Here is a 15,114-nt window from a genome sequence, read left to right as displayed (position 1 = left end):
CAACTGTCATTTTTTATCAATTAATTGTGTTTTCAGTTTTCAAAGTGTTTTTGTTGTAAAATGTTGTTTAAGTTAACTATGTAAAAATAAAATTTAATACATTTTTAAGAACTTAAGGATCTTTTAGAGGGGAAGATGAATATTACACTGACTAGCTTAGAAGCTTTAATTTGTAAGTATAAATTGAATTTCCTTAATATTTTTTTCTTATATCGCTAAAATTATATTGTCTTTTAGTAAAAGCAACACATGAATCTCTTCCGCAACCTGACACTCCGGCCTTAGAGGCATTTTGCGCAATTATGCGTGAAGCAGCTGATGGCCATCATTTAGCGGCACAGGCTTTAGCTTCTCGTATTCACGTACAAAATGCGCGTGAAGCTCTATTAGCCCTATCTATGTTAGATCGTCTTATGCGTAAAGGCGACACAAACTTTCAAGCTGAAATTGGAAAGTTTCGGTTTTTGAATGAAATGATCAAACTAGTTTCGCCTAAATATTTAGCTGAAAGAACTGCTCCTGAAGTTAGGACTAGGGTAAGTCTTTCTTGCATTCCTATTAATTTTAAAACTATATCTAAACAACGACTCAGTCTTGTAACTTATCGTAACATATTTTATTATAGGTTTTACAATTACTGCATGCCTGGTCTATTGAATATCCAAAAGAGACCAAATTTAAGGTGGCCTTCGACATGCTTAAAAACCAAGGTGTGATTAAGGAGACTCCACCTCCACTGCCACCTGAGGATGTATCTACAGCTCGACCGAGAATTAAAAGTGCAATTTTTGAAGATGATGAAAAATCAAAGCTGCTCCAAAAATTACTTCAAAGCAAGAAACCAGAAGATCTACAGCATGCCAACAGATTAATCAAGACTATGGTCAAAGAGGTAAACTTAAGAATAGTCTATTATATATATTGTTATCCTTTTATTTTAAATTGTATTGTAATTGACTTCATATTGTTTATTAATATTTATTAACTATTTATGGCATCTTAAGCTTGAGTAATAAATAAAATATATGATTTAATTGTGTAAATAAATATATTAGGAGGAAAAGAGAAATGAAGCCAACAGTCGGAGGGCATTAGAAGTGAATGCAGCTCTAGACAGTGCAGGGGTATTAGCTGACATGTTGGATCATGCTGCTGAAGCTTCTCCCGATGAAGAACAACTCATCCATGAACTGCATTCCAGCTGCACAAGACTGCGAGTTGTGTTACAACATTTAGCAGCTTCTGACACCCAAGTTGAGAACCTTAGTAAGGGCATACTCCTAATAGATAACAAAAATGTATTTTTTATAAAACAGAAGGATCAATCTGATTCAGTTATCATACATGTTACTTGTAGTATTTATAAGTTATTCTTTTTAACTTGCAGGCGACATCCTTCATGCAAGTGATGTTTTAGATGAAGTTTTTGATAAGTATAAAAAGTACACAGTTAACAAAAATAGCAACAAACCCATACCAAGCCAAAATTATGATAGTCTTTTAGACTTTGCAGGAGGTTGTACTAAAAACACAGTTACAAAACATGAAAACAGAGCTATAGATGATTTAGGTGATATATTTTTAAATGAAAGCAGTTCAAATAATCCAAAAGTGGAACTCCTTACACCTGTCAGTTTAATACAAAATAGTAAGTATATTTTCTGTACTATAAAGGTAGGATTACAATTTGAACTAAATTTCGATTACATATTTCTTTCATCTATGCTTTATTTTCTAAGTCCTATAACCCATTATTCTATTATTTTTAGACTTGTGTATAAATTTAATAATTGACCAGGATAAATTTTAGTTAGTCATAATCATTATTTTATTACCATTTTCCTTAATTTAATATGTATATTGTGTATCATTCCTGATATGATAATAATAGTTACAATAAATTAGTTAACATATGCTCATTAAGAAAATAATAATAAAAGTAATTTAAAGAATAAAATATTTCATATAAGGTACCTATACCCCTCCTATTAAAATTTTATTAAATTAAAAAATATTAAAAGCAATTTTGCAATCTTAACTTGTTCTAACAGATTCTATCAATTTAGAAGAAAAACCTAAGAAGGCTGAGGGCTGGAATGAACTAGACACACTCGGAGAGCAATTATTAAAGCAATCATTACCAGAAAATGCAAAACGAGTTGAGAATTTTAACCAGTAAGTTACATACATTGTCATAATACATTATTTCAAAAATATCTTCACAACAATATATATTTTGTCCTTTAGAAAGTTACTTTATAAACAAAAAACATATTTAGTGCTTTATAAAAATATATGTGACCTTGTATCCCCTTTCAGAAAATTAAATAAAAAAATACCAATGAATGCATTGGAAAAGTCATCACCCAAGGAAGATAATCAAATGAATGAACAACTACTGGATCTTGATTTTTTCACCAAAAAACTGGACAACACAAATTTATCACCCGCTCAACAATCAACTTCCATCAGCCCAAACGACGATCTCATGGTGGATATAACCGAAACAATAAACAATAATATTCATACAAATGTAGAAAAAATACTAGACCTGGCTCCCATTGTGAACAATACAAGCGAGTTAAGTAAAGAAACTGTCGAACAGAAGGTAAAATCCTTAGCAGATATAAATGTGACTTTGCAAAGTGTCCATCCTAGTAAAGTGGCTCCATTAACAGTATTTGAAGATGAGGGTGTGACAGTAGTTCTACATTTTTGTAAAGATAAACCAAGACCTGATGTTAATGTCTTTGTGGTGTCTACTAGGAGTAAGCATGAGTCCGCCATTGAGGATTATAAATTTCAAGCAGTGGTACCCAAGGTAAGGTGTATCATGATTTTTTATAGATCCTAATAATTAATAGTTTAGTAACTGTAAAACCTATAATTTTAATGATTGATTAAAATTAAAATAGCAAACAAGATGATACTTAAATTTATTTAGAATGTAATGTTTAAACCAAAGTTTTTAATTAAATATTAGCCAAACAACAATTTTGGTTGATTTAATAAAACTGCCTTAACAAGGATTCAAATTACATGCAGCTAGTTTTATTTACATGTAATACTTGCGAAAAACCAAAGACTAAATTTCTACGGTAGATTATGATTTAATAGACTAAATATGTTACCATACATAGGCAGCATGTATAAATAAGTGTACCTGCTATATTTTCAGGGTTGCAAAGTCCGTCTTCTCACATCTTCTAGCACCTCTTTGCCAGCCTTTAACCCGTTTTTGCCGCCACCCGCCCTAACCCAGGTGCTACTCATCGGACGCCCTCCCAACATCTCTGATATTTCACTTAAATTCGTTCTCACATACACATGTGATAACGAAATGTACTCAGAAATGGGAGAAGTTAAATCATTGCCACTTGATGTTTAAATTTTAAATCTGTGGAAAACCAAAAGCAGTAGAGCTACGAAAAGTATAGCTGTCTCTTTTGCTCGTATTCTTTTGCAACAATTTCGGCCTGTTTTCCTAAATTTGCCTTTATTAAATAAAATCTTAAGTTTGTATAAGTAATAATTGTATTAAACCACTTGAGAAATGTTAAGTTATATCAATGCTTTGGTTATATTTCTGTCAAATGTCGGCAAAAGTAATTATTTGGAGATGGAAGGCAAATTGTATAATAATTATAAAGATATAAAAATAGACACATTATTGTCCGGTCACACTGACTTATAGTAAATAATATTAAAGACAAAATGTAATTAAAGCACGGGTCGCATAGTTTCCATACAGCGGTGCTTTTTAATTGCTATATTATAATTTTTATTTATAAAGAATCTAGTCGAAATTTTTTTGCATTTAACATTCCATGACGAACTGATTAATACTTAAGTTTTGTACTTATTTTGAAATATTATAAAATACATATTTTCTATTCGACAAAATCCTATTACGTATTGACGCTGTTAAAACAGATGCATTTATTATGTACAAAGGTATGTATTGCTGTGCAATAGACTCAAGAATTATTGTATTTAGTTTGTAAGGTGTTGAAATAAATATTATTGTCTGCTTGCGTGTTCGTCTCATTTAACTATAAACCTGACGGAACCATTCGTTGCAAACAGTTTTGCCTAACCTTACGTTTATCTTAACAAGGTAATACTAATCATATTCATACGGAATTTTCTTGCTAAAATCTACTGCAGTGCACTGGAAATAAATATCAATTTAACACGTATGTGTCACGATTGTGCACATCGTTTGAACACTGCTACTATAGTACGAGTTCCGGCTGCAGGATTAGTGCGTTCATTGGTGCGTTTGCTAAAAACCAAATTTTTATGTATGATAATGTATTTGGTATACAGGGTGTCCCAAAAGTCGACGTCAAGACGAAACTTTCTCATAGGTAATCACACACCAGTTATCAGAAGAAAAAAAAATAAGTCATGTATTTTTAAGTTATGGATATTTTTTTGTTATTCCAGAAAATGCACAAGATGTGACAGTTTTTTCATTCCTGTTGTTACAAATATTTACTTTTTGCCAATTTTTTTTCTCTTACGTCATCCCGAATAGTGCTTTATGTAACCTATGATCCTAAACCCTGTGCCGATCACTCCAACTTGTAGGAAAATGTCATTTTATACCGTACCAAGTTTTCAAAATTAATTTTTCGCACTAGTTCAACTGATCGTCCTGAAAAAAAAAAGTACTACTCCAGTTTGGCAAGCAACTTTAAAAGTTTGCGCATTTAATAAGGATTCTACTGTGGTATAACACTGAGACATTATTTCTTAGATCGGCCATAAGAATTTTTTTTTGTTAAACAGTCTGTTTTTAAAAATTTCTCTGGAATTACAAAATACGATTCTAGTGTACCCAAAGCGTTCCTAATAACCACAGCGTGGTTTAAATAAGATGGCGTAAAGGTTTCAAAGTTAACAGAAGTTTTAAATGCTGAAATTTATTTAGATTTCTTACAAAATCATTTGCCCAATTTGCTGGAGGACGTGCCGCTTACTATTTTACATATTATATATATTATAAATATAATTGATAAAGATGAAGTAGTGTTGTTTATGTAACGCAAATGCAAAGTGCTCGATAATGTTATTGTGTCGTCGTAAAAAATATAGATATTACCTTTTATTAACAATAGAATAAACAAAAGATTTTGGATATCATTCAGTGTATAAAAGACCTACATGGTTCTTTGGAGACTTAACTCCAACGAAAGTTAACGCCCGAACCTAATAATTAATGCACCAATTGATAACCATCTCAGATTATTATCAATCTGAGATTGTGGATTGTTGGTGACAGTCGGTCGATATTGGTATTTCTGTACCGCGATATCGCGGGCTACTCGACTGCGAGGAAGTTGCATTCATCTAGTTAGCGCTGCCCCTGATTCGTATATTGCCAAGTCATTTACACACATGTATATTATTTCGTACATATTTAATAAGTATTTGATTGTCTTCGTTTTATTAAGTGTAATATTTTTCCCCTTTGTCACTTTATTATTACAAAAAAATTTAAGTAGATATTACAATTTTTGCAAGGTGAATCTAGAGTTTGTCCAATTTTGGCAAAATATACAATTGCGACTGAATTGAAGGAAAAAATTAGGTTGATAAATTGTATAGAATACAATAACTCCTAAGTTTTTGTATTTTCCCGGCTTAAATGTCATTGTCAGTTCGTGTTTGTCAAAATTAATAAAATACGTGCATTAAAAAACATTTATTTACAAAATTTAAATGCAATTTGAACACTTGAAATATTAAGATACCACCCAGTTTTTAATAAACTTAAGTTTAAATATACACTTACACTTTAGAAATAAAGCAAATACTCTATCGTATGAACAAATTCATACACAACTATGTACTTAGTAGTAATTGTATGTTTACAAAATAACAATAGTCGATTTTTTACAAGCTTTTATAGATAGCTCAATGTCTATGCTCCTCTACTTATAATTTTTTATACAAATGGTTAACTGTCATCTGTCAAAAGCTTATAAAAAGATGGTACCTATGTACAACGATCAACGAAGTTGTTTGTTTATTCTACCATTTAACATTCCACAATTTGAAACACTTGCGTCATATTTTTTTATAAATATAAAACTATTATTAGCGAACCGTCGTGTGATTTGAGGTCGCAGCAGTTTTAACTTATCTTTTTTCTTATATTTAACAATCTTTTACGTCTTTATTGTTGGGCAGAAACTGATACTTAATGTGATAAAATTAAAAGTATATTTTTGTGAATAAATGAAACGACGCGTCCCCAGGTTCTCTTATCAGACCAGGCTATAACCAATATTAGCAACTTTATGAATTACTTCGTCTTTCTCATTGTCTCAATTCAAGTAGTCTTAATATTTTTGTAACTGTCCATACTAAAAATATCAGATCTATACAGCTTGGTCTCGGAAAGCTAGCGCTGTGATAGGTTTCTGATGTCCGCAATATTCTCGCTCTAAAGTCCCTTTCTCCAAATCCCACAGACGTGCGTAGCTGTCTGATGAACCTGATAAAAACATTTAAAAAATGTAAGCACTCGTAATCCAACACGTCAGAACATCCACTTAAGAATTGTCAAACTTCAAATAGAACAAAATTTTAGATAGCTCTGTGACTAAAAATTATTTAATTCATTTGATTTTTGTAAGTATCATTTATTTGAAATTAACGTTTCTGAAGATTGTACAGATAATATAAAAGTTTTGTAATCGTAGAAAACTTTTCAATAGTCTTGTCAAATATGGTACGTACTCTATACAGTATAGCTGTCGACAGTTCTATTGTTTATTATTTATTACGATACGAAAGCGAAAGAAATAAGTTTGTCTTTTCCTTTTAGTCCCGCCTATGAATATGCCTAGAGGTGCTCCAGTGTAATATTTAAAACAATCTATTTGATTGTGAAGTGATATGATAATCACTCACACAATAATATTGCACTTGTGTATATCAGTTATAACCGTTTGCCTTGTTTGTTATATATTCATTTTCGCCAGTCTAGATCCATACAGTGTACATATGGCTTACAATAAATAGTTTATATACATATATTGAAGTAAGACACAGGACGTAGCTCGACATTGACTACATCAGTTTTACAATTAAATAATCTGTATATAGATTCATCAAATAGATTTTTTGTATATGCCCCCCTAATATATAAATAAAAAAAAGGTCTGACAACTCTTGAAACTAGATTTAATTTGATTAACGTTTCATGACGGTTTATGTTAATTAGACTTTCCCCTTCTTTAATATTGGGTAAAGGCGCATAATTACTCACCAGTGAAGAGATATCTAGAGTCGATGGTGAAGGCTGCATCCCATACCCAGCGCTGTGTGTCGTGTCGTAATTCGCGTTTAAGGGTCCAGTCTTTTGTATTCCACACTTTTGCGGAACAATCGCCAGATGTCGTTACTAACATACTAAAATATGAAAATGAATTCAATATTAAAAGTATTGTACATATCTTATAAATTAAATTAATAAAGTTACAACACTTAAAAATGGGCAACCAAAAAAACTGAATAACTAACTATTTCAAACGTTATTTAAAAAAGTCCACAACCTTCCAGGTCTGAGGCTCAAATTTTTGTATGTAAATATTATATATAATATGTCCTACTCATTTATTTTTCTAAAAAGATAAGATGTTGATTATATATTGCCTTCTGCATCTGTCACACGCAGGTTTCCTTACGATATTTTCCTACGCACAACGAGCGCGTGTTAAACGCGCAAACGTATTATTTACACCAAAAAAAAATACAAAATTTCGCGATTTATTACAATATCATCTCAAAAAAAGCATATTTCTATCTTGACGTGAAAATCGATAAACCGGCTGCAGACAAGAAAAGGAATTACTCATTGTCCCGTAACGCACATTGTCCAGTTACGTTTATAAACATATTTGAAATAGACAGTAGTGACTGAATAAAAGTAAATTTATCAATTAAATTGTAGATTTCATTTCACTCCGTTGTATGCATACAAAAAGTTAATAAAAATGATTCAATTTTCTTCATTAAAGTATGAAATTATTTTATTAAACATTTTGACGTCACGTTAAATGTCCGTAAACCGACTTTACAGACAGCCATTTTCTTTTAAATTACTTTTTATCATTGTGATTTTAATCAATGTTACGATAAAAATTGTCCTTTGTAGTATTTATTGCTGTTATATATTTATAAAGATATTATTTGAAACTAGAAATTATCCTTCACAAAGCTACTAAGAGTAGTTCAAATAACAAAGTATAGAATATGGTTTTCATAAATTGGAACTATTATTGTCAGTATTACCAAACTTACTTCTATGAAATAAATTACGCGAATTTACGTAGATTAAAAATACTTACGTAGAATCCAAACTGAAGTTACACCTCAACGCGTACTTGCTATGAGCCTGTATGTGTTTCTTTGGAACAGGCCGAGGCGGTGATCCACCCAAGGACCAGATATAACAATTTCCTTTATTATTGACACACGCCATTAATTTACCTTCTGGGTCTATTGCTATGTCTTGAATAGACGCCTCAGCTTCTGGTATCTAAAAATTACGCACAGACTATTAAAAAATTATTACTAGTTCTAAAAAATTGAAATGGAGGTAGTTAATATTTAAACTATATTACTGTAAAGCTAAGAAATCTTACATACTTATATTTAAGAATAAAACATACAAAAAAAAGAAAGAAGTGTCAACATTCAGCATAAAGCATTTATATGACAATTATGGCAATAAATTATAATATTTTTTGGTTGTCAGATCTGTATAAATATACTATACTCAAATAAAGTATTACATGCTAATACAGATGTAACATAATATGTAAAATGAATTGTCTTAAGCTAACAATTAGATTTTATACTTCCTGAAATGGTATATGGAAATAGAAACCAAGCCAATGGTTAATTACTATAATCCTAGTTTAATATTTGTATGACAACATAAACATAAACTAGAAGCATAGAACTGAATAGCTCTTCATTACACAAAAGCTCAAATTATTTGGTGTCAAAACTTAGGGTTGTATCATAGAATATTATACCATATAAATAACAACCATCTCAGGAATTATACACCATACAGATTATTAATTGAATAAGTTAGCATACAATATATATAAGAACAATGTATGGAAACTCAACTAAAGCTAGGAAAATCAACTATAAAATATGCATAATTACAAGTTGTTCATTGTGATCAGTCTTCAAGTCCCAGATGTGAATAATTCCGCTTTGCCCGCCTACCATGATCTGCGATTGGTCTGGGTGCAATACAACTGCATTTACTGGGGCCGGTACTTGAAATATCCGCTGACATTGAAATTGTCTTCCTGCTCTGCAAATATATTAACATTATCGGATAGAAGTAACCTGTATAGAAAATGCAATCTCATTATCTGTTGTACATAATCCTATGCTACTAGTACTAAAGTAATATTTTTCTTCTCACAACAAAAATGGATAAATCTTAGGTAACATTACAGAAAATGACAAAATGCTTGTTATCAGAACTTGATAATAGGAGCTACTTCTAATTACTTTACTAAATTTGTTTTAAATATTGTAGAATTGTTTCATGATTTGCTTTTTTTTGAAAGAATACCGAGAATTTTTTATGCCTGCTTTTTCTCTCGGCCTACACCCTCTGTCTTCTCTGCCTAGGAGGGATGCCAACAGGTTTGAATTTAATGTCGTGTAATAAGTGATACCAAGACAATCTTATGTTAAAAATTATATCATAATTTACATATAGTTGAACACCACCATTTGTTTGGAACAAAATATGGTTAACATGTATCATGCACAATTAAGTAAATTTACCTTTATTTTGAATACCAAACATACATACATAACACCAAATATAGAGAACAATCTGGTCTCCCATATAAGTAAAAAAAAGTTATGGTATTATATTTAAATTTACTACCAATTCCCAATTCCAAGTGTAGAGAGAGACTGAGAATAACTGGCAGTAATCTGTCCATCTGTTTAAAATTGCCAAGGTTTTTTTTGCAAAATGTTTATAAGCACTTGCAACCACCATATAATTCTCACATATTAAATATATTATAACATGACACACCTTAAATCCCAAATCCTAGCAGTGCAGTCTTCTCCACCAGTATACATCCACTGACCATTTTCCTGCAATGTTAATGGACCTTAATTATGTTATGTAATTATAACTGCTATTAAATAATAAAAAGTAGTTTTTAAGTTATCAAAATAAGTAAAAACTTTGAAGCTGTGTTTGGTATTTTGTAGTTTTATTGTCCTGGTATAAACTGGACTATTGGCATTATACATTCCATATTTCTAAGAAATCTGTTCTTTTGCTCACAAATTGGGATTCCTTAAATATGCTTTATCAGGAAGACCCCTAAATATCACAAGATATGAATATAATAAAATAACATACTATATGCAATAGCATTCCAATAAGAATTGTGTTTTATGTAATTACTAATACTAGTCTGAAATGTTTTTTTTCTATTTTCTAATACAGATTTTTCTTCATTCCATTTAAGAACAACACTTTGTAACATCAAAATATGAAGACTGCACAATCCCTTGAGTGATGATAAATAGAGTTTAGACTGTAATATGTATAACTTTCATCATAATAAGAACAATACTTAATAGTTTATAAGAATCAAATAAAGATAATTTGATGTCTCTAAATATTTAACTACTATTAACTAACTATAACTGTGTGTTAAAAGTGTTTCATTTATTTAAATGATATGTGAAATAATATACCTGAAAGCCAACACGTGAGACATTCTTCGTGACACCATCGAAGTTAATTATTGGATCAGGGTTGGCACTGGCTAAATCATACATCCGAATATGTTGGTACCCACATGCTGCAACCATTTGCCCGCTAGGATTAATTTCTAAATCATTTACTTGCTGGAATTGATTAAACATATATTTCAATAAATTAAATTTATATGATTAAGCCTGACTCATGGAGTATGAGGGCATTTCAGTAAGTGACTGAAACAGTTCAGCAAGTGTTTCATACCCTTTTTCATCAGTTAATAATAAGCTTTTTGAAATTATTTTATCACTATTTAGGATTCCATGAAAAGTAAATTCGTAGCAGTAACATTAAACCTTAAATACACACGGATTTAGATAGTTTTAATATGTTTTGCTTTCACGCACAACGGACCTATTGATAGTCTAATTGCGGAAACGGAGTCCCTACATACATATGTTTTGCTTACCGAGTCTGGGTGTTGCATAGTACGTAAACAAACACCGCTATGAGCCTGCCAAAGCTTGATGGTGTGATCGTAGCCACCAGTCACAAGTGCTACTTGTGAGCCCCCCGCAGGACCATCTCCAGACATTGTCATTGTTCAATATTATCGATAATTTTCAGTGTTAGTATGAAATTATAACCTATTATACATTTTATCTAAGTCGTCAGAAATCAGGACAATTATTAAAAGCCCTATTGGCTCGATAATATGGTCAACATATTCATCAACTGTATTAAAAATGTTTAACTTTACGGAAAAATCGCTATCCAAATTATTAATTTGTATATAAATTACTATTTACTAAATATGTATAAAATAAAGCAATGAGCAGCTCTAAAGTCTAAACCATTAGTTGGCAAGAGACAATCTAGGAATTGTAATTGACATTTGACATTCGTTAATCGCACATGACATTCATTGTATATGACGTGAATGTGCAACACTGACAATTGACATATTTAGTCAATTGGCTTACTTAAACCACGCCAGTAGAAGAAGCAACTGGATGATTTCACTAATATTCATATACGTCATACACAATATATAAATTTCAATTAAATTTTAATTAAATGAAGGCAAATAAAATTATCTATACACCCATCTCGCGAATTTTTGAGTAATTAACAATGAAACCGACAAGACTATAACATTAGTATTAGTGAGTACACTCCAGTAATTGAAGTAAATGTTATGGTTTTTACGAAAACAAAAAAATCGAAAAGCGTTTTTCAAGAGTAACAAACACTTCGATTAATAATTGGGCCTGTAAAATCGATTCTTTGGTCTATCTAAACTATCTGAGTCTCACCATATACATAATATATGGAATTCTTTTTTTAGAATGCACGATTCTTGATCCCAGTGGATCTGTCCCCTAGCCTTATCATATTTTTTGACATCAAATCAACGCTACATGGTTCAGAAATTGGCGTGACTAAATTTTACCTACATTATTAAGTTTTTATTTAACAGGCTCAGTCTAGGTATATGTTATATGATCCGACTCTGATCATCAGTAGCACCTTAACCATGCTTTTTTTACATATTTGAGTGTATAATAAATACACTTTACAGGAAATGGGAAAGAAAAGAAAAAACAACTTAAAAATAGAATTTTATATGAAATTACTTTATTGAACATGTAAAATCCATATTGACATGAGGAATGCTATTCTCATTTACAAAATAACACAAAATATGTAAAATTTCAGAGACTAATCACATTAAAACCTACCTATACAACTAAAAATACAACATACACATCAATTTTCTAAACATTAATCAAAATGCTCACCTCGGTGACACACTCCGAGATGTAAGCTTAGCTTAAGTTTGGTACCATTATTAGTATTGAAATTTACAATGACAGAGGTAGGTTTTACTTTAACAATAAGCCATAGTTAATGAAATTGTCTCTAATTTTACATTTTGATATAGTTAAACCAAAACTTATGTCTTTGAGCACAAAGGTTATTTATACATAGCAACACAAAAAATTTATGGCAAAGCACAGCTTTTACTGCAGAGTTAGGTAAGAAGACATAGAGTTTTGATGAAACCATTCAAGGTACATTAATTAAAGGTGAGCATCCAGTCACAGCGAACTTAACAAGGGAGGGCTAACTGTACAATTTCCCCATTTTCATACATGCTAACACTTAACATTATTTTTTTGAGGCTTAGAAATCTAGACCTTAGTCTGCGCTGAACCTTTCCAAATTCTGCATGAAAAAGACTGCATACAGTGTGGTGCAGATGATCTTACATGAAGCAGCACAGGGATATTCATTAAACAAATACACATAGTATATGACTAATAATAACCTGCTCAGCTCCAAACATAATGGCTGCATCACATGTTACACTCACCTAGAATCTATTCCTATTTAATTACTAAACATTGTTACTTACGAAACTACTTATTAAAAAATGTTAATCAATTGCCTTCAGAATACCAATATCTAGTTAATAATAATACAGAAAATAATTTTGTAAAATTCCGATAAAAGGTGCTAAAAAATTTGTTGTAATGTATACAGACTTTGGAAAGTCAGTGGTACATTATGTAATAAATTAAGTCCGAGTAAATTATTCAATATGAACAGAAATGCGTTGGTTTGGGAGATCATTCGCTTTCTTCGTCATCATCATCACCATCCTCTTCTTCAGACTCTTCCTTCTTCTTCTTAGCCTTCTGAAACAAAAAGCATGGGATACGTTTTCATTATAGATACAGTTCTACAAACTATAGCTACATAAAAATAAACAAAGCGGACAAGAAATATGTATATACCAAGCTGATAAATTGAATAAAATCATATTATAACTAAAATAAAGTTGTTATTGACTTAATATACTCACGGGTGATGCCTTCTTTGCCTTCTTGCCTCTCTTTGTTGCCTGCTTCTTGCCACCACCACCACCTTCACCACCACCTCCATTCGCGTTATATGATTCCAAGTCTTTAGTATATTGTTCTTTTGCTTGGGCTGCTTTTTCTTCCCATTCCTGATAAAATATAATATTTATACAAAACAAATATTAAGGAATTATAATATAAAAATACAAGAGAAAGTAGATTATAATAATACAAAGTTAACAAAATCTTACACTCTTGTCTTTCATAGCCCTCCAAATTTCTCCGCCTTTTTTAGCGATCTCGGTGACTTTCAGGCCTGGGTTATCGGCTTTGATTTGTTCTCTTGCGCTGTTTAGCCATAGCATGTAAGCTGACATAGGACGCTTCGGCTTGTCCGACATTTTGACTTTTTTCCTGCAAATAATCATTAAACATTACAAAAACATCGAAAACGCGCGGCAACAGGTTATGCGGGCCATGCTGCACTCGATTCGAAGCGTCCATATCGGAACTAGGCGTTCTCTAGAACACACTTTTGGCGGGAAACCTATTTACAACCCATGCACATGAACAAATTGTAATTATTTCATTTCTGCATTGAAATCCCGACATAAATAGCACATTTCAATCAATTGTTAACATATCATTGAACAAAAATTGTTATCGCCCCATATAACGAGTTCAGTGGCCTATGCTTGGGTCGTACGAGCCATTTTGTTTTCACATATTGTGTAGAAAATACGCAATAACTAATCATGACATAATTGCTATATCATCGCCAATATAATAAGCTTTAACTTGTAGAAGAACTGTTCGATACCTTCAATGGAAAAGATTCGAGAAATAAATTATCAAAAATAGGGCGTCCTTTCTCATACCCACGCGTAGTACGGAAAGTACGGCGAAGCCCATAGCCATGTTTGAGTCAGAATTCCAACGTGGAAAAAACCTTGATTTGCTAAAATAAGTCTTCAAATATACAATTAAGCTTTGTATTATAAGCGGGTTTAGTAATAAAAATAATTAGACTTACCTGATGGCGAAAATTTTGAAATAATTTTTGAACTAGTGCACAACCAAACTGCAGACGTAGAGAACCGAAAGAAAATGTATGGAGCTCAAAGTAATGTTCCCAGAGCAAGCTAGCTTGGGGGACCTCGCGTCATCACCACAGCGCCCTCTATCTCGGCTGTGATTGGCTGGGACGTACAATGCTACCAACGCTAAAGTACTATCAATCGCCATACTATTACGTATATCCGTGACGTATGCTTCACCGGATCATACAAATATAGACTTTATGTCTTTAGTATATGGTATGATCTTGATTATTAAATCATACTCCATACTGAGTGTTCTAAATTATTTTTACGATTTCCTTCAAGAAAATAATGCTAATACTATTGATTAATCGACACTACGAATCCATTTTGATACATATTTCATTTTTTCACAAATACTTTACATAGT

At 31.5% G+C, this 15,114-nt stretch overlaps 3 protein-coding genes across 4 annotated transcripts; 1 reads left to right on the top strand and 2 right to left on the bottom strand.

The window, feature by feature from the left end:
- The first annotated feature begins 11 nt into the window (after positions 1 to 11).
- LOC110994548 (ADP-ribosylation factor-binding protein GGA3) lies at positions 12 to 4,034 on the top strand. The gene is made up of 8 exons (XM_045628040.1): positions 12 to 172; positions 238 to 536; positions 626 to 892; positions 1,056 to 1,266; positions 1,388 to 1,648; positions 2,052 to 2,175; positions 2,320 to 2,821; positions 3,179 to 4,034. The coding sequence occupies exons 1-8, from the start codon at positions 136 to 138 to the stop codon at positions 3,386 to 3,388; spliced, it is 1,911 nt and encodes a 636-aa protein (XP_045483996.1). The 5' UTR covers positions 12 to 135; the 3' UTR covers positions 3,389 to 4,034.
- Positions 4,035 to 6,165: 2,131 nt separating this feature from the next.
- On the bottom strand, positions 6,166 to 11,625 carry LOC110994559 (target of rapamycin complex subunit lst8). Its single transcript, XM_022261261.2, has 7 exons — positions 11,247 to 11,625; positions 10,774 to 10,926; positions 10,097 to 10,158; positions 9,196 to 9,349; positions 8,364 to 8,554; positions 7,283 to 7,425; positions 6,166 to 6,505 (listed from the first exon to the last, which is right to left on the bottom strand). The coding sequence occupies exons 1-7, from the start codon at positions 11,376 to 11,378 to the stop codon at positions 6,390 to 6,392; spliced, it is 951 nt and encodes a 316-aa protein (XP_022116953.1). The 5' UTR covers positions 11,379 to 11,625; the 3' UTR covers positions 6,166 to 6,389.
- A 768-nt stretch (positions 11,626 to 12,393) lies between these two features.
- On the bottom strand, positions 12,394 to 14,834 carry LOC110994539 (high mobility group protein D). Of its 2 annotated transcripts, none has more exons than XM_022261232.2 (4): positions 14,678 to 14,834; positions 13,896 to 14,058; positions 13,647 to 13,793; positions 12,394 to 13,479 (listed from the first exon to the last, which is right to left on the bottom strand). In XM_022261232.2, exons 2-4 carry the CDS (start codon positions 14,043 to 14,045, stop codon positions 13,411 to 13,413), a joined length of 366 nt encoding a protein of 121 aa, XP_022116924.1. In that variant the 5' UTR covers positions 14,046 to 14,058; positions 14,678 to 14,834; the 3' UTR covers positions 12,394 to 13,410. The 2 variants fall into 2 exon arrangements, with proteins under 2 accessions (XP_022116924.1, XP_022116926.1); XM_022261234.2 differs by having other exon boundaries at positions 12,394 to 13,476.
- Between the last annotated feature and the right edge of the window lie 280 nt (positions 14,835 to 15,114).

Source organism: Pieris rapae, chromosome 4 (assembly GCF_905147795.1).
Source record: "Pieris rapae chromosome 4, ilPieRapa1.1, whole genome shotgun sequence".
Lineage (NCBI taxonomy): Eukaryota > Metazoa > Arthropoda > Insecta > Lepidoptera > Pieridae > Pieris > Pieris rapae.
The sequence above is the reverse complement of the archived record's forward strand: the minus strand, read 5'-3'. Positions and strand labels throughout refer to the sequence as shown.

Excerpts from the sequence above, each read along its gene's own strand:
- LOC110994539 (XM_022261232.2), bottom strand. The coding sequence starts at position 14,045 with ATGTCGGACAAGCCGAAGCGTCCTATGTCAGCTTACATGCTATGGCTA. Across the intron at positions 13,794-13,895 it reads GGGCTATGAAAGACAAGAGT|GAATGGGAAGAAAAAGCAGC; the intron begins GTAAGATTTTGT and ends ATATTTTATCAG. Across the intron at positions 13,480-13,646 it reads AGGCAAAGAAGGCATCACCC|AAGGCTAAGAAGAAGAAGGA; the intron begins GTGAGTATATTA and ends TTTTTGTTTCAG.
- LOC110994548 (XM_045628040.1), top strand. The coding sequence starts at position 136 with ATGAATATTACACTGACTAGCTTAGAAGCTTTAATTT. Across the intron at positions 537-625 it reads CTCCTGAAGTTAGGACTAGG|GTTTTACAATTACTGCATGC; the intron begins GTAAGTCTTTCT and ends ATTTTATTATAG. Across the intron at positions 1,649-2,051 it reads TGTCAGTTTAATACAAAATA|ATTCTATCAATTTAGAAGAA; the intron begins GTAAGTATATTT and ends TTGTTCTAACAG.
- LOC110994559 (XM_022261261.2), bottom strand. The coding sequence starts at position 11,378 with ATGACAATGTCTGGAGATGGTCCTGCGGGGGGCTCACAAGTAGCACTT. Across the intron at positions 10,927-11,246 it reads CTATGCAACACCCAGACTCG|CAAGTAAATGATTTAGAAAT; the intron begins GTAAGCAAAACA and ends AATCAATTCCAG. Across the intron at positions 7,426-8,363 it reads AACTTCAGTTTGGATTCTAC|TATGTTAGTAACGACATCTG; the intron begins GTAAGTATTTTT and ends TTCATATTTTAG.